This window comes from Rhea americana, unplaced genomic scaffold, assembly GCF_003343005.1.
Source record: "Rhea americana isolate MKP2758 unplaced genomic scaffold, rheAme1 scaffold_169, whole genome shotgun sequence".
Lineage (NCBI taxonomy): Eukaryota > Metazoa > Chordata > Aves > Rheiformes > Rheidae > Rhea > Rhea americana.
In genome coordinates, this window is record NW_028185805.1 from 1,578,776 (window position 1) to 1,598,777 (window position 20,002).

The 20,002-nt window shown below is 35.0% G+C and overlaps 1 protein-coding gene across 2 annotated transcripts in view; it reads right to left on the reverse strand.

Moving 5' to 3' along the window:
- The window catches only part of PACRG (parkin coregulated), a 264,619-nt gene that overhangs the window by 84,959 nt on the left and 159,658 nt on the right, over window positions 1–20,002 (reverse strand). The window contains exon 5 of one of the 2 annotated variants that reach the window (XM_085300781.1): window positions 17,188–17,337. The exons of the other annotated variant lie outside the window; for it this stretch is intronic. Coding sequence (XP_085156907.1) covers window positions 17,188–17,337 — 150 coding nt within the window. The remainder of the gene's footprint in view (window positions 1–17,187; window positions 17,338–20,002) is intronic. 2 annotated transcript variants of the gene reach the window in all.

The window sequence follows — 20,002 nt, forward strand, 5'->3', positions numbered from 1 at the left end:
CAGAGGGAAGAATCTAAAATAAATGGTCAACTTGTACTTTGTATTTGCCTTGCAATTAAAGATAATGTTATAATATTAATAACATTAACATTGTAACATTATCTTTTTATTATTTTCCAAATAGATTTTTTTTTTGAAAAAAAGGCTTCAAATGCTCTAAGAAGAACATCTGTACTATTTTGAAACATAACTGAATCTGCAATATGCCCATATTATAAATACTGTTCAAGTTATGTAATATTTTTAAATCTAAATTCCTCGCCATTTACTTTATCTAATTTTCAAAGGTTTGTTTTTTTCTAATTTGGCATCCACAAACAAATCTCTGCTCCTGTCTTGAGTTTCATGGSCTTCTTCATAATTCAATACAGAAATGAAAGTATTCAGATGATGATTATAAGAATATGATAAGTAGATACATATTTTGGTCTACTCATTCTCTCACATAAAAAAATTAATGGAAGATATGGATTTGTGGGTTCTTTACACATGGCATCCTTTTTGTACATATGAATCTTTATATACACAAGAAGTGAAAAATGGTAGCATGTTTGTTYGCTTGCTTTTGTAAAATCTTCATTCCCAGTCCAATATTTTGCATGTCAATTTTGCATAGAATTGATTGTATTATTCAAGTTATAAGCCACTTTAAAACAAAAGATTACTGAAAATACCAGCGGAAATTTAACTGGACATGTTATCAAATACCGTAATAATAATTATCTTTCCAAGCCTAGTACAACAGGATCATTTAATATCTCTCCATAAGAGACAAATTCACCTAAAGCCTTCATGGAAGGCAGAAGAATTTTCATTAATAATTGGATTAAAGTAATAATCTTAACTCTGTAGTTTGCTGAATTTTAGCCATATATTAACTAACACAAATATCCAATCTGAAAAATATGTAACTTTCAGGGTCATCACACAAATGTCGATCTTTGCCAGAACAGAATTTCTCAAAAAGGGAAGAAATGGTTGCCTTCTTTTTTAAATAACTCAGAAAGGACATTTTTGATTTAATAATTTGCTGTTTGGCTGCCTATGGATGGATGACAAGGCATCCATATGTCCAGCAACTGATTCCTTAGCGCCTACTGGTTCCCACCAGGCCAGCAAAAACACTCTATAGGCTTCTGACAAGGAATTCTGCCTGAGAGGGCCACGCAGTTTTAGATTTACTCCCCACTACCAACATCTTTGTTTCGATCCCTAAACTCAGTTGTATCTGGCCCATACAAGCACAACCTTCCAAATGGTTGATTCTCAATTTTCCTGCTCACGGACAGGTATGTGCATGCCAGTCACTTTTGATCATTTCAGTTTGGCTGGATAGCTGTATCTCTTTCTCTGCTGGGTTTACGATACAGTGATTAACAGCTTCCCTAGAAGAAGCATTAGAAAAAAATACCTCATAGGAGCAAAATCTACATTCATATCAGTTTTATCAAAGTGTGTGCAGTACTAGTAGGTGGTTAAATAAAGCATGAGGGAGTCCAGCGTACAGGAAAAGAACACAGCCAATTTACACTCTTTCAGGAACAGACTCTTTCAAGAACAGAGCAGGTCTCTAGTGTCTCAGGGAAAATGCGTTTTCATAGTGCCCATCACAACCAGTTGTAATGCTGCTCAATTAACATATCACACAGATTTCACTACAGAACTTACAACGCAAATTATCCTTTGGTATACTGATTTTCCCTAGTATGTTATCCTGGACATACAAGACATACGTGTTACGAGCCACCCTTGGTACCATGGGGGAATCTGCTGGGACAGAATCTAACGTATCAGTAGCTTATCGGTAAAGCTGACTTTGCCTCTACTATGGCTAATTTCTCCAGGTGCTCTCTGCTGTCCGTTGAGACATGTAGGCTCCTCCAAAGAAAAAGCTTAACTTCTATCTCTTCCCAAGGCCAGTCAGAAATCCAACATAAAAGTTACATTTTGAAGTACAAATCAGCATTTGACATTGCACATTGTGCACAGTGTGGCTTTGCTGCTGTTAGTGTAGAGTTCTTGCTAACCCAAAACAGAGCCATCTGAAGAGATTCAGGTATGTCTGCATGTGTCTTGATAGTTCTTTTCATTCATCCTGTACTCACTCACCCAAGCCAACAAGACTGAAAAGTACACTGGCTTTGCCTATCAAGTTAGAAGAAACACAGGATAATTTGTGAGAAAAAGCACAAGAAAGAGCTGGAAATTTCTGAGTAACAAACTGATAACAAGAGGGACAAATCATGACATCAGTACTACAGTAGGAGAACTATCCTTAGCAGAAACTACAGAAATTTCTCTCAAATACAGTAATTTCAGGAACTTTCCTCTGCAATGAAGAAGTTAGGTAATTTTTTTTTCTTCAGTTCCCCTAAAAGATTTTACCACTTTCTTGCAATACCTACTGTAGTGGGAAGGTTAGCTTTACTAAATACATAGTGTAATACTATGTAGCACTCAATATAGATCTTTAAAAAATTACTTCTCTTTTCTGTAACTGCACCCACATTCACTTTGGTCAAGAAGAAGCTAATTTAAAAGATATATTTAACCTMTTTTCATAGAGACATTTGCTGAAGGAATCTTCTTTCTTACACATACACAATGACAATAATAGTAAAATAGTCCAGCTGAAAATATTTTTTATTCACAGAGCTGGCTCAGAAAATGAAAACAGAAAAATCAAGTCTTTAAGGTCAACATAAAGTAAAGAAGAATGAGGGAATAAATGAAATTTTGCAAAAAATGTTAGATGAGAAAAGAGGTTTGGTAAACAGAGGTCTCAAAAGCACAAGTGAAGTTTCCTGAAGGAGAAAATTCCTTAAACATAAATTTCCATTTTCTGGTTCTACTTGCATTCCTGGGTACCAGTTAGAACTTGTGTTGGTGTTAAGATAAAGTTTATTTGTTCTGATCTGTTAATTACATACATATTCTGAATATATAATTTCCTTATGACTAACAAGGAGAATTTCTGTGCACTGGAAGTAAATCATGTAGTTCACTGATTATAACTGTTTGCACTATCTACATACATTAATATATTCATAATAGAAATATATAGGATATTATATAAGGCAAAACTACACTTGTATTTATCTCAAATCACAATTCCTAGTTCAGTTCAAAGTGACATCATTAGTATGTAGTTGTATCACTGTAATGATGAAGAATCCTAGTCAGGTACCAAGGATCATGGGCTCGCCATTAATGGCACTATGCAAATACATAATAAATATATCTGCTTCTACCTAAGAGGACTTGAACATTAAGTATACAAAAAGAAATAACATATCAATACACAAAGACTGCTGATAGTAAAAGAAAACAGTTATACAGTAACTGTTGGCACTGTAGGTGATTGCCTCAGAACATCAGGATTCTACCGAATGTCCAATTTAGGTATTATGGAAAAGAGAATTTGAAAAATAAAATGAGTTGATTTTGTGGATGTTTATAGGAAACTGAAATATGGAGGGAAGAAAATGAAGGTGCTATAAGAACAAAATTCAAAAGGGTAGACTTGCAGTTCATACAGGAACAACGAATGACAGATAATACAGTAGCTGTTCATATAATGGATAACTAATGTAAAGAATAATATAACATACAGGCTGTTAAGTGCTCTGAAAGTAAAGATAAGCAACATATTTGATATGCTTCAAATGGGAGATAATGGAGAGATTCAAAAAAATAGATTGTTGGTCAAATGATAGGCTATAAAAGCGATTTTTTCCAGTAATGTTATGTGTGCATATAGGCAAAGGTACATCATATGTACCAAAGAGACAGAGGGCTGTTTAACGAATTGACATATAAGATATTATCAGAACATGGATCAGAGTTTTACCTGCTGGCTGTATGCAATTATTCAGTTCTGCTAATCCCACAATTTCCCCTATTTTTCAATCATTAGGTTAATAAACGTTATTAGATAAGAACATGGATATATATGGATATAAGCCTTTTCTTATGTCACGTAAGAGCAAGTATTTAATTCATAAAACAGTGCAAGTAGCTGAAGCATGGCATTGTTTTTTTTATAGGAACATATTTAGTTAACCATTTTTAATTAACAATTTCTAGGTAACTAGTTGTCAATATTAGTAGTTGTTATTTCTTGTTGCAGGATTTATAGACCCTCTCCAGTATGTATAGAGAAATAATTAAAGACAACAGAAAAACTGCAACAGATAGATGTCCTTCATGCAAAAATTGCAGAGTAATCTATTTGTAAGGAGCTGCTGCTAATCTAAGCTGCATCTAAATTCTCCTGAGCAGGTTGAGCCTACAAGCTGCTGAGAAACCTAGCCTTGATTCAGAAAAGCAATTAAAAAGCTCTTATGTATATACTTAAATATGTCAATGGTTTAAATTTAGATGATAGGAATTGTAATACATATTCCAGTCTCACTTCTGCGCTCTGGCATTTGTGTCTGATTAATATGCTAAATTAGTAAAATTTTATATATATATATATATATATATATGTGTGTGTGTGTGTGTGTGTATATAAAAAATTGTATGAATGATTAGACTTTATTTCAAACGTAGTTAATTTTTTCCTGTGTCTTTTAAAACACTTTTGCAACTCTACTGCTACATTTTTATGTTAAATAGAACGTGCCAAGTAGGAAGCTGAAGCAAGAAACATCCATGTAAAAGCAATCAGAAGATGGTGGTGGTGCGGAAAAGGCATTTTGCAGTGGCACAAGAGGTACTGTGCCATTTGATGAGCTTTGCTCCACATATTGGCCAAAGGCAGCCCTTATAATTCATCCATCTGATTGCTTCACTGGAGATTCAAAGGCAGTCAGTGGTGACTGGTAGCCCTATCACTGTCATGTGTTCCATCGGCTGGGGAAACCCGTATGTGTTATCTGCTTCAGTCTGATGGGACATTTGACTTGGATGGTCTAGATGAAAACACCAGCAGTAAGTACTGGAACAGACTARTAATAGGTGGAAAAAAGGAACTTTAAAATATAAAGACACTCTAAGTATTTCTGTTTGTGTGTGTATATTACACATACGTATGTGCGCACACCCACACATATATAATCCATGAAAACATAGAAGATTACATATAATATATTTTCTGTTAATAAATATGCTAAGTCACTCTTTCTYGGTACAAGAAAAGGATACACATACAAGATTTTTCTTTGTTCTTTGTTATTTTAAGCATATCCTCTAACCAAGTTAATTTAGCATCCACCGCAGAATAGCTGTTATAAAATGTCATAATTATGAACAGTAAGTGTTGTAATCTGAAAGATCTTTCAGATGGAACAAATTTAGCTGCAATTATGACTACTTGTGCAATTTGAAAGACTGATCTACTTCAGACAGCAACTCAAGAATAAAGTAAGAAAAAAGCAAAATAAGAACATAACAAGCATACACTTCATGCTGTATATATTGTATTTGTCTTGCTTAGATCTCTGTTTTTGCAAGCTTTACTCTTAATAATTCATTGAAACGCTTCCTTCAGAAACCATGGGTTTTTGTTATTTTGCTCGTGCATCAACAACAGATTGACATAAAAAGACAGACTCATAGTCCTTTAAAAAAAAAGATGAGTTTTCTTTCAAGAGTTCTMAATAATGAATTTGGGGCAATAGTACGATTCTTAATTGAAATAGTGTTATTTGGGTTTTTTGTTTTTAGGGATTTTTTTTTATAGCATCCAACTAATACTGTGTAGCTACTGCTACTTAACATCTTCCCAAATTCCTTCTATTTGGGAAGAGGCACTGTTAGAGTATTAAATCTCTTTATAAGTGTGCCTTGACATGATGCCACACTGTTAGTTGATACTGTTTTTTAAGTAGTTTGTAGATGGAATCAAAGTCTGTTTAGCCTGGTTTTAATATTATGTCATCCTGCATTATAGGGCTTGTATATTGTTACAGGGCCACCAAACAGCATAAGCAGGGAACGCTTTCCTACCTAATCTCTATCCCTAGTTTCCTTCTCCTTTCTCTTGTCTAATCCCTAGAACAATTTTATGTTTGATAAATTATCCAAACAAGCTTAATAATTAAGACTTGTTTTTAAAGCCAGTCTGTTTTTCTACATCTTTGAAGTAATCCTTATCATCATATTAAGTTATACTTTTTTTACCTAAAACTTTTTTTTTTTTCCCTAGGTAGAAGGACAAAGTATGGAATATAGCATCCACTGGAGTTTATGAGAATTACTGTGAATGGTCCAACTGAATTCTCTTTGTTCACTTGCAGATATCCTTGTAAATATTAGACACTTTCATGTTCAAATAAAATCTCACAAAAATATGATACAGTACATGAGCAGAAATTAAGTCAATAGTATTATTGGATTAAGAATATTCATCATCTTTCAGGTTTAGTAGTGATGTCAAGTCACTCTCAAAATCAGTTGAGATAAACAGTTCTACTGAAATCTTACAATAAAAAGTAAATGATAAGGTAATGATAAAATTTCTGACTACTTCAAGATAAATTATTTCTTGATTTATTATCATTATTACCATTCTGTGTTAGAGACTATGCATATACAAGATTTTAATGTTTTTAAGAATGCTCTGGGCAACAACATCATAGTCATCATTCAAACTGGCTGCAGTATGTATTAAAAGAGACAATAAAATATGCAATCACAAAATTGACAAAGAAATTTTATATATAAATCATTCTAATCCTTAAAATAGACTTGATATATYATCCATGAACTTGTATGTTAAAAAAGGAGTTAATTGCTTCAAAGCTAAACTTGAAATAAACATTTCAGTATAAAAAATTTTTAATATGGTATTTCCTGAATATGTTCTGATAAGTATTTCGGACAAATATAAAATAGCGGAACTATTTCATAAACACTTGGTTGTTAAATTACAGTAAAGGCAGGTGGTTAAATAATAAAAAGAAAGTTAGATACACTTACAGAGGAAAAAATAAGTATGGAAATGTGTGTCAGTAAGATGTATAATACGAACACAACAGTGAAAAATACAATTCAGTAAAAAGAAATGGGGATGTTATATGTTTTTTTGAAGTTTTTTTGAAATGATCTAATAGAATAATAACTGAACAATAAAAAACATTTTAAGTATCTGTGTATTTTGGTGGTTTAATTGTAGTGCAACCACAATCACTTATATTCCTACCTGTATCATTCCATTACACAGGCCTTTAATCTGTTTCCTTGAGGGTGAGGGAGACACACCACAAGGAAAACTATTGCCCAGACAAGGAGTTTCCTCTTCCTCCAAAGCATCTCTCTTCCCGTTCCCTACTTTTTGATTACTGAAAGCCAGGTGCAGAGCCAATTTCTATGATTTTGGCAACTTCGCACTGATTTTCACAGAAATAGTCTCTGCAGAACAGAATCCTAATTGAGCACAAAAATTAAAAATATCTGCAATAAATAAACATAACCCAGTTAGAATCATTACATGAACACATATTTTAGACGCATATTTAAAATAAAAAATATGTTACCTTAATAAGTGTGACAAGTTGAAACCATATGTCTCCTCAACCTTCAACACATTTGTTTGTAAACATATATGAGAAGTGAAGTTATACAGAAATAAAATATTTTCTRTTATTTAATCTGTATTCTGAGAGCAATTCTAAATGAAGTGCATAGTGCTAGTTCAACTAAAGAAATAATCTCTCAACCCCTCTATATGCARTCCTACTGTGTAAAAAATACAGAAATAAATCACCAAGAAGAAAGGAATAGCTCTTAATTGGAAGGGTAGCAGGCTTCCAGTTTTTATAGATAGATAGGAATCTATCTTGCTTGTAAAGGACAGATCTAGAGAAAGCCTTACATCTAGAGACCACATATAGGTGTGTCTACTCTTTACAAACTGAATCARAAGCCTCAGAAGAGTGAGGAGGATGTCCACAGACAGCTGCCTAAAGCACACCAACTGAAAAGTGCAAGAGGTAGGTCGGCGATGCTGTTCTTCTAAACCTTTGGGGGCTTGAATCAGGACTGCACAAAGGTAAAGGCAATTCTGATCTGACAGGGACAGCTCTGGGGGCTGCGAGCCTACGGAGCTGTAACCCCAGCAAGCTGGGGCATCATGTGCTGAGCTAACTGCTTCTGCAGGTAGTCGCCTTGACAAATCCATGTTAGGCTGCACCATCCTCACACTGTAGCTGGGTCAGGTACAGCAAAGAATTTAGAAACACCCCAGAGAAAGAAAGTACAGATGAAGTGAGAGCTTGTACATGGCAGTCAGGCAGTCAAACAGCAGCAAGGAACTGTGGGTTCTAGTTCCTGTGCTCACATGCATTTCATTCCGGAAAAAAAGCAGGAAAAAAAGCTGCAGACAAGATGAATGAAGACGACTGTGCCTGCTCTGTATGTATTAGATTTGCTCAAAGCATGCCTACAAGATGGGCTTCTTGGGTAACTTAGGCACTTCCTTACCTTATTTTGAGAGCATCTCACCTGTTTGCACTAAGGCAGGTATAAGCATGCAGAAAAGGCAGACCTGCAGATACCAGTGTACATCTGCCTAAGTTTTGTTCTGGATGTTCAAATCTTCCTCAAAAGTGGATTTTCCAAAGGCGATTATTTCTCATTGGAATACAAATCTCTCAAAAGTATTTCAGCAAAGCATGATACGACCTCTTAACTTTGTGAAAACACTATTTCACTCAAACATGCACATTCCTGGAACTTTGTAAAAGATAAATTGTTGATTGAGGCCTACCAGCCCTTGCAGTTATACCTATTTTGCAGTTATATACACTGAAGCACAGGAAGGATAGGACCTTTCCACCATCTGATTTATCTGTGACTTTCCCCACGAATTCAGAAGTCCTCTCACCTCTGTGTTTCATCCAATAGACAACCCTCCTTTGCTTGRGTCCACATACTCAAGTAATTAAAAGCAGTAAAGAGAAAATAATGGATGCAATATATGTCTTTTGATTTGGTGAGCCTTTCGTTTTTCTTTTATCAAGCATTCAAGATGCTGAATTAATTAGGCTATTAACACATTAAAAGTAAGTGCTAAGTGTTAATAACACCAATTTAATCACTGCTGAGTCAGTTTTATTTTACACAGACTGATGCTGTATTTTCARCTAAGAAATTAGAAAGTAATTAGAAATTATCCAGCAATTATGATCTAAGTGTTATAATTCTCTGAATGTGTTATAAAGTATCTGACAGGATTTTGATTATACACAAAAAGTTTACTATACCATCAGCTTAAAACTACACGCTTTGTGTTATAAAATACTAAAACAACAAATGCCCTGAAACAGGTGGGTCTTGGTAACTTCCAGTCTTTAGTAATTCAGAATTCCACTGGATTTTCTGTAACTCGATGTGTAGGAATCATGACTGAAAGATGCAGGGATTGGCCAATGTGCAACAAAATAAATGAGAAGACAGCTGGTAACTTTTGAAGATTACTTTCCTCCTACTCCCCAGTCAATTACTGTATGAAACATTATTTTGGGAGAGATTTGCTTTCAAGATGAGCTTTTTGATAAAAAACACGGCACCTTTGAAAAACAGCATTTAAAAGATCATCAGCTAATCTTACAGGAGAAAAATATATTGAAATTTTAAAAAACATTCAAGGATAATTGTCAAATAAACATTCTTAGAACTATAATTCATGGGAAGGCTGTAAAATAATATCAATAATTACACTTCAGAATGACAGTAAAACKTTTTGCTTCTCACCAGTACAGTAATTATTTTTTGAGTTTAATGTATTTATTATTATCTACTTACAGAGATGATATACTAGCACAAGGGACTCTCTTTTGGACAAACTGTAAGCTTGGTGCAGTGTGATGTTCCATTACAGTATTTTTCAGTAGATATTCACAAATCAGAACTTAGGATCTGAATCCTCTTGAACTAAGGATATATTAGAAAACTGAAAATATATCAGAACTTATTATTTCAAACAAACACTCAGTTTGTTAACTGTGTTATCATGATAGTCTTATTTCCTTGAAGTGTTGTCCTTGAAGCCATTTCAGAATCTTTGCTTTTAAATTTCAGAAATCATAATTATAAAAAATGAAATTCAAAAAAAAAAAAAAAACCCTTGAAGCCACGGAAAGGGCTTGAAAATACTTAAATACTTATAGGATTATGAAGAATAAGTGTCACAACAGACCATATCAACAATCTGAAAACGTGGATTTAGTATACAGTTTATATGACTGCTCTCCTAAGTCTAATATACAAACATGACTATTTTTGTCAACAATATTTGGTGGTTTTATCCAAACCTCCACTACAGATCAACTAATTTGGGGGAATCCCAATTTTCTGCTTTAAAAAAAGATAAAAGCACCTAATCTTCTTAGTAGCAGCAGAAATCAGAAAAAAAAGTCATCTGAGAATAATCTAAAAGCTCAAAATTCAGAGGAGAAATGGAGAGAAATGAAGAGAACCTCAAATAGATTAATTTATAAAATTTGGTGTTAAAGCCATGCTTTTTCTGGAACCTGAAAAATGATTTCTGAACACCCACAGGTGGCAAACTGTAAATGATTTTAGAATATATTGACGTACTTTGTGTAAGWACCTTTGGATTTCTCCGTGGAAGGAGCAGACAGTTGAAACGGTCTGGACAAGAGATTTTCTTTAGAGTGTATTCAATCACATTAAAGGACAATTGCTGCTTCTTAGTAATAAGCATGAGCCACCCYGAGGAGCATCACTGCCGCTGGAATAGACAAGCACTTCTGAAATCCTTCCATCCCGCATACATGGAAATTGTTACCTGTAGGCACAGTCTCTTGCCTCTGTAATTAAACACTTCTCAAAACGCTACCTCTTCCTTTCAAGTATACAGAGCACTATTGTATTTTGTTAACTATAGCACTCCAAAGCCTGTGAAATACCTCTCAGATAGGAGAATATTTTTTTCCTAAGTGAAGTTCAGGCACTTTAAAGCATGCAGAATTACTCTGTTTTGTGGTTTCACACTTCACTGCATGTTACAGTTCAGCCGCATCAGATATTCTCAGTCATATCTCTACAATTTTATTTTGAAGGACTGACCAGATAGGTGRAGGCTGGCAGAACTTTATGTTAGCTTTAAGTTGCTGGTGTGTCAGAGCATTTGTGTTGCAGCCAAACAAACGTGGGCTCCGGTATGCCCTGTCATCACTGTCTGCCTAACAGTGACTGAAGCAGGTCATAGCTGAGACTGCCATGCTGGAGGGATGGAAGATATCCCACCACAGTGTAGTGTCCCCCCCAAAGTTTTCTGTCGGAGGCTTGTCAATGCTAATAATATCTTTTTATCCGTCCTACAGGATTTTATCTGCAATATTTTTTTAAAAGCTATTACTGATCATTATTGAATAATATAAATTGATGACATGAAATTTTTTTTGTCTATGAATTGAAGTAGCACAGTTGTTAAGACTGCTTGAACTCGACTGCATACAATAGTTGCTAAATTAGATTAATGAAACTTTCATTTACCAGACAGGTAAATTAAACACAGAAATCTGCTGTTCTACAACTGTCTAATCTTATTAATAAACAGTTCTTTGTTTCCAGCTGTATTCTGGCATACATGTACAGTAACAGTATCTTCAAAGCTTTGAAGAATCCCTTTTGTCCTTTTTATTTTTATTTTCTGTCTGCTGTCGCAAAAGAATAAATTCATTCTATTTGTTCTTAAATTGCATTTTCCTCAGATACCTCACAGATTTATAAAAGCCAGCTTTGAAAATGAGACACCCAAAATGACAAAAGATTTTATGTTGCACAAAGAAGAATTATTTCCATTTGATTGTATAAATATTTTTACTTTCCTCTTCTCAAGACTGAAATGAGTTTCATAAGACTACAYTTAACTTATTACAAATTTAAGTGAAAAATAAAGGGACCTTACTGGATTCATAATACACTTGGTAATCATTATCATGACTCTTTTGTTCCTTGTAACATAGAGTAGCATATTTTCATAAAAGTCCATTTGTTAGAGAGCTTACTGAGAGATTGCTAGTCCCTCCTCAGTCTGCAGAGATTAGATCAACAGCTCCTACATCCCAGGAGTATTCCCTAATCACTGTGATAAAGTCATGTGCCTTCTTCTCGTTCTCCAGCTGGCCTTATGACTCTGGCCAACTGTTTCAAGCTTCAATCCTTTTTCAGCGCACACTGTAGCCAGTTACAGATCTCTCACTTTCCACACAAACACTTGAGACAGAAGATTACTGAGTAGAGGTCGTAGCATCACCACCAACTGAACCTTGCTCTTTTAGGTTTCAGTGCTCTTCAGCAGAGCACTCAGGAGCCCACATGGACAGATACATCTGATGTGAGTCAGGGGCTTAAGCTACAGAGAGGACACAAATTCATATATATCAAACGTTTTTGGGGGGCTGGAATCTCCTTGCTCACTAATTAGAGCCTTCAAAAAATGCATTAAAATCTCTCCTTTAGCTTTACAGACAGACTAGGTACCTAACTTAAGAAGCCTGGATCTTTCCCACTGGGATTTGTAATTTAAGTTGTATTGACTTATTTTTAGCTGACAAACAGGGAGAAAAAACATATTTTATGACTCAACTCTGTGAGCATATGTTTTAGATGTTTTCCATAATTACAAATTTTAGATTCATTTTTCATCCTATTCTCCTCTTTTTAAGTTCCCCCAAAAGCCTAATAGTAAGGTCACCTATATATAAGAAATATGAACAGATACAAAATGACAGAATTCTTCCACATTCAACTTACATATCTTCTCCTCCATAACTACAATTCCAGAGATTCAAATTACAGAATATACGCCTGGCACTCTCACATCTAAACTATGTCTGTTTTGCAGCTCACAAACTCTAACTATAAAATATATTTGGCATACCTTAATTTCTTGGCCAATGGCAATTTCCATTATACTGTGTGCTTTCACCAACTGCTACAAAATTACAGAGAATCCAGAAAACAGAACTGAAATTATTTCTTTGATATATGAAACTACAAAATTAATAGAGAAATGTACTTCACAAGGAGACATTACACAAGTCAACAGACACTTTATGAAGAGTTGACAAAAATATTTAAGATTTTAAGTACAGGTGCTAAAAATTTAAAATGAAATACCTATATTATCTTCTATTCCAAAAAGGCTAATAGTCCTTTAACATTTTTGCTGGTATTATACAATCTTCAAGACAACATAATCATTATAAACACACTTATTTCCAGAGAAAAACATGTTTGGGGGACATCATTATAAAGCAAAAGACATTCATATTAGAAATGGCTAATTTACAAACAGGACTATATATGCAAAATAATGGCAGAGTAATGTGGAGGACAATAGATGAAAGTAGAAAAAGTGGAAATCTCCAAAAGCACAACAGAAAAGGGAAGCAGAAAGGTAATATAAGCATTATGAGGTAACCCACCATAAATTCAGTGCTTATGTTTATATTCAGTATTTTGTATATAATTAAAAATGAATGCATTAAGAGCTCTCTACAAAGCAACATTTAAGACTGTTTAAGAAGCAGTTTTCCAGCAGGCTGAATAGGAGCAAAGAGAAATCATCTTTAAAGGCATCTGATACCAGGAAAAAAAAAAAAAAAAAAAAAAGGAGTAGGTAGTTCACATTCTCCCAGGCTAATTAAGTAAAATCTGCAGAGGGAACCACAGTCACCTACACCAAGTGGCTGCCTACAGGGAGAGACATCAAGACTGCTTCCACTTTTGCTCCACAACATCCCCTGATGGCTCTGACAAACAATGTTTGTTTCACTGTTGCTGGCTGCGAAACTGTGAAACAGATGGGATGTTAGAAAGAATTGCTTAGAATTAAGTGTCCTGGACTGACAGCTTCTCAAATGGTCTTTATACTCCGAGTTAAGGTAACACTTGGGAGTCAAGAGTGTTACTCTGAATGGTGACTTACCCATTCCTTTGGCTGGAGAACAACTCGAGAGAGAAGCACATGCCAAGCTGAAGCTGACTGTATTTTATATTTGTTTTATTAAATGCCTGTTCCTGATATCCTAAGATCTCATCAGTGCACGTTTTTTACTGTTTTATTTATATACCTGTCTGATATTGCGGGGGAAATCATGATTCAGCCAAATAGAGGCATTTAATGTAAATAAAATTTCTGAGGAACCTGTGTTCCAGAACATATAGGAACTCAATGGGATTTGAGTATTTTCTGCAAGTCTACTAGGGACCAATGTGAGAAGAACATAAGGATACATGTCTTGGATAATGGCAAATCCCCATCTAGTCCAGAACTGTGTCTCTGACAGCAGCCAAAAGCAGATGACTAGACAATGTGAATGTAGGATAAGCATTTATGATATTTCACATGAATACTTTCTTAGGTTCCAGTATTTTGAAATTTAGAAATGCCACAAGCCACAGGTGGTTTATGTGCTTTAGTAACAACCAATAGATTCTTTTTTATGACCTTATTCAGCCTCCTCCGAACCTATGTAGAGTTTTGGTATTGATACAACTTGGGATTAGGGGTTCCAAAGCCTGATGTCACTCCGCATGAAGAACTTCATCATTTGGTTTGTTCTGAACTGGTCACCAGTTACCTTCAGTTGATGCTGACCTTAAGGTGTTACTAATACATTTTTGTAACRTTCCCTTCCTTTGAAGCCTGTCTATTGTAAGGGTAATGTGAGGGTAATAGTCACAGATGCTGAATTTGAGAAAAAGTTGCTTCCAGCAGATACTTATGGTTGATCTAGTGAGATGGCATTTGCTAAAAGGCAGCTACCTTAATTCTGGACAAACTTCCAATGTCACACTTAACAGATCTCAAAGCATGCCACTCCTGCAAGATACACCACAGTTTCTTTTTTCTCAAGCTACACAGAAAAGAAGGAAGAAGAGCRTAAGAGTCCCTCTCCCTACCTTCCAGAACAAGCAGTGGAAAATACAGCCTGAATCAATCTTTAAATCTTCAGAAGAACTGGGAGCAAAGACCAGGACCTCAATTGCCTATTAAGCACATGAGAGATGGAAAGCAGAGAGAAAGAACCATACATTTTCTCMCAAACACTAGTGAAGGAGGAAAGAAATAAAAGCTTTTCAGAGGAAGCAGAGGAAGAATATTCCACTRTCATCAGAATGCAAACGCTAAGTTGAACAGTCTCAAATGGCAGGCCTTTCTACTACTACCCCTTTCATTGCTGATAACAGTGAACATTCAAAACCTTAACTCCTAAAACAGTAATGTTTTAATCAAAGATTTTAATTTTGAACTATTTCTTTAAATTAGAATTTTTCAAATTATTTTTACCTCTGTGTTGTCCTAAATAGCTTAGCTTTGTATATAGCTCTAATTCAATGTCTTTTATACTGTGGTGACTTCTACAAATCTGTATTTGAAAACAAAAATTATACACTAAATCACTAGGCCTACTTGCAGTTTTTAAAATTTAATATACAATATAAGAAGATTTGATAACTGAAGTTAGAAGCCACAAGCTTAAATGTTTGGACTGTCACTACTGATTATTGATTTTTAGCAAAGTAAGATATGAAACAGTTATTCTCTTTCTTTATGTCTATTGATGGATGAGTCTCATCTTTTAGTTCTTGAATGTCAGACATGAAGGTTTAGTGTACTATGATACTAGGCACAAATTCAAATAGCACAGATGTCACACAAAAATGTTGAAAATATGTTTCAGTTTGATATCAATTTGATCTAAACTCAGGACATATTTTGGACATGCTTAATACCTTATTACGTTATGTACTTAGTATACATGAGCTTTCCCTATTATTCATCTGAAACCACTGCAGCTCAGCTTAGTCAAGAGGATTTATGGCCTACTTCAGGCTGAAATTTGGAAAAATGTGCATTGTACGTTCATTAATCAATGAAAACCCTTCTTTCTACAGTCTGTATTTTGTGCCAGACACTGAAATTGGATCTATTAAGAGGAATCTTCTAATTCACAAGGAGCCCTGCTGAAATTCAGTGAGCTCAATCTATATATTTTATTCCTATTCTTTCAAGCCATGACTTTTAGAAAGCCACAGTTGTCATCTGAAACACCTTGTATTTGTAGTATTCCATTTGTTACTGAAGTTTCTGACTAATTAAAAGTCACGTACATGCATGTATTTAAAGGAGCCTAAAATCTAAATCTCATTTAATTCTCCAAGTCACTCTTTGGAGAGGTGTTTTTCAATCAGAAGTATTAAAAGGGTGAGCATAAGACAACAGACTGTGTAGTAACACAAACAGAAAAGTATGATAGGAAGTAATYCTGTAGGTAACTATTGAAATGCCATGAATTTCACGGAAAACCTGCCAGKACTTCATCTGCAAGATCATGAGTAATTAATTTCTTTTAACTCATATAGCTACATGTGAATAACATAAATGTTAAAGTCCGTAACTTGGGACGTAATTGAACAGATAGTATAGCAACAGATTTACTACAGAAATAAGATAATAAATAGTAGTTTGAAGAAAGCAAGATACATCATGTTGATTTCACCCTGTGACTGTGGTCTAAATATAATCACAGTATATGACACTCACAGTACTATAGTTATTAAAGACTGGAACTGGCAGTAGAGTTTTGCACTACAAAGAAAATAATATACTCCAGTGTGGATACAAACTAGTTYTAAATAAAATCCAACCTGCTAAGTAGACAGTAATAACATCAAACTCCACTGTTTTTCTAGACACTACGTAACTTAAAAGTCTTCTATAAGGAGGAGTTCTCTCGTCCATCAAATTAACTAACTTGATTCCTACTCTTATTTTTATTCTTTCCTAAACCAACAAGCAGTAGCGGGTAACAGTGATTTTAGCTAGTGAGTGAGCACAGAACAGAACCAAAGACTGGACCTATTACCAACATGCTGGGAGAGAGGAAAAAACCTTTGCAATTTATTAATGTATTCAAAAGACTGTTACAAAACTTTACAATTTAATTATTGGAAGATTACAGAACTGCTTCAGTGCTTCTCTACTGTGTTAAATAAGCTGTGCGTGCAAGGAGTAATAAATGAAATTGTTAATTTTAGTGCATCCTTAGGGAATATCAAGAGGGGGGTTACATTATTTAGAGCTCCAAATGGATTTGAGTTTATATACAGTAATAAATCTTAACTACATTGTTAATTAACCCTGCCTCAAGCCCCTTTTTACCTTAGGGGTTGAAAGACACAGTGTCTGTTAGCATAACTCACCATTCATATTCTTAAAGATGTTTAGGACTGGGAGGATTTGCCGATAATAGGGCACCAAGGCCTCCCCCACCATGTCAGCTGATACCACCAGGTGCTGGAGGACTTTCAGCGTAATGCAGATGACCTGTCGGTTACGAAGGCTCAGTGCATCTGTGATGTAGAAAGAACGACAGGCAGAAAGTAGAATTAATTTCTAAAATGTAAAGGGAGGGGGAGGAGTCCTCTAATGGACAAATTTAATTAAACTGTATGCTACTGGGGATTGTAAGTGGGCCTTTATTAGCCCAGCTTTGAAAGATCCCAAAGATGGATTGCAGTCCTGATGTTATAAAACACTGCCTTGTCTGATTGTTATTTGTTCCCACAATTTGTGCTGACTCTTCAGTAACCCAAAGAATGCAGCTCATTATTCCCTCATGCTGCCTGTGTAATACTGGCCTGGTCCAAATAAATAAATAAATAAGTTCAGTAAGTACCATTTGGAGCCAATGGAACCATACAACTGCAAGACAACCTGCAAAGGTTGACAACAGACACATTCTAGTGMAACAATTAGCCTATTTGTATGTTTGTTCCCACTTATTTTGCAATTATTTTATTCATTCAGCTAACAATTCTTGCTATTCTGAGAATCAGTACAATGAAGCAAATGTTTATAGSAAAGAAAAAAAACTTGTAGGCTTTTTTTAAAAGACATTCTAGAAAAAAAAAGATTTTGTCTTGCCTACTTAGATTTTTCTCTTAGCTTTCAGTGTCATGCTTCTAATCCTATGACACTAAGACATTTCATGAGTACCTTTTGTTTCTGTTCCTTCTTAGTTTTAATAAAAGCAAGTACTTTGCATTCTCTTTTGTAATTAAAAATGAATCATGCTTGAAAGGTTTTGTGTTTTTTTTTTTCCAAAATCTCTCTAGTTATAAGGTCTCCTCTGAACTATGCAGCTGGGGACAGTTGTCATATTTGGTGTGCTATTATATATTGCTCTAATTCCTCAGTKCTCTACCCACTTACACAGACCTTAACATCATTGCACTATGAAAACAAAAACTATAAAAGATAAACTCAAATTCAATACTACAGATGTTAGAAGCACTGAAATACTTAAAAATKTGACTGAACATAATCTAAGTATTAGCATTTGGAAAAAATTATAGTCAAGAATACACCTAAATTTAAAGAGAGGTTACTTGCTAATAACTTCCTCAAGAATTGTCTCTTTTTATTTAAGTAATGGGATTCAGTATTTCCAGTACTAAGTTTTGTCAGTATATATAATATATGCTGTTCCACAGGGAATGTGGTAGCATTCTCATATGACAGCAATGTCAGTTATTCCACCTTGTCAAGCAAGGGCACTGTGCTTCATCGCTGCCGCTCCTTTTCTCATGCCTGCACACTATTAAAAATCACAGCGAGATTCCTCTGAAGGGAAAGGCGGATTGGTTGTGGAGACAATTCTTGAAAATCAACTAATACGTAATGTCTCTTTTCATGCCTCTTTGCATGCTTACTAACAGCATACTAACACTAGTCCTGCTACACAACAGAGTTAGAAAGTCTCAGGTATAAAGAGGCTCTAGCGCATCATGGGGTAACTCCAAGTCAAAGAGGTGCCTTTAAGTGTAAAATTACTCTGAAGTTAGAACATATAGGCTTATCCACGACTAGACTGAAATAATTGCTAACTGAACTATGAGGGAAATTACCACTAACCCTTGCAATTTTCAGCAGAATAATTATTGTAAAGCTTAACTCCTAGCAGGTATCACAACCTCTAAATCTCTACCCAACACATGAACTGTACCTACTTCCAGAAGGGTTCTTCCTGACTGTAGAAGCTGGCCTATAGGATGAGGGCCTTTATTTTTTGGCATGCAAAGAATGACATGTAAGTGGGAATGGGCTGTCCAACAACCCACAGAAGGAAGTCTTTATCTGCAGTTGGCTCCCAAAGGTTTTCAGACAGTCTTCTGTTTTCAGAATTCTGTTTTCTGCAAAGACAACTCTGGTTTAAGTGGAAGCCGTGATTGTCCAGGTAAGGATGAATCCCTTAATATAAGTCAAGTGTGTGAATTATGTCTCAGTAGCCTCAATTATTGCAGCAAATTGAATATTGAACATATTCTGGATCCAGAATAAAGTTTCCCCAAAACAGCTCATCACAGAAGCTATCACACAAGTAAGGGTAAATGAATGTTTCCTTACACCCGAACTGTGCTATAATGGTACTTATTGGAACTCTGAATGGTAACATTGACACTTATTTCTTCTGCATACTAGACAAATCACTTGGATATCTATCCCGGCCCCAACAATACAGCCATATCCTCTCCTCAGTTTGACACACATGACAAAAGACAGAATTTGGATCAAGAGATTGACTGCCAGTAATGGATACGGTAGAACCAAATAGACTGCAGAACTTGAGCCTGAAGCCCTTCGAATTGTAAAAATTTGCAGCATGTGTTTGGAAAACACTTGTAAATATCAAAAGTAACTGCAGAACTGTTGTTGTTATTAAATATTTGGACTGTGGCATGCATAACAGTCAACCAGCTCCTGGCTTGACTATATTAGGCACTGTATAAACATTTAATTAGAGACAATTCCTGCCCCAAAGATATATCAATTTCAAACATATGTTTATTTTTTAAAAATCTGGTAACTATTTTCTGTGTACTACCATTGCTGCGGACCATTCTCCCACATGAATCAAAGAAAGAAAATTTTAATGCTGTGTATGTAATAAGTGCATTTCAAAGGTCTGAAAAGTGTCAGTGATATCTGGAGGTTACTAAAGCAACAGAAGTATGA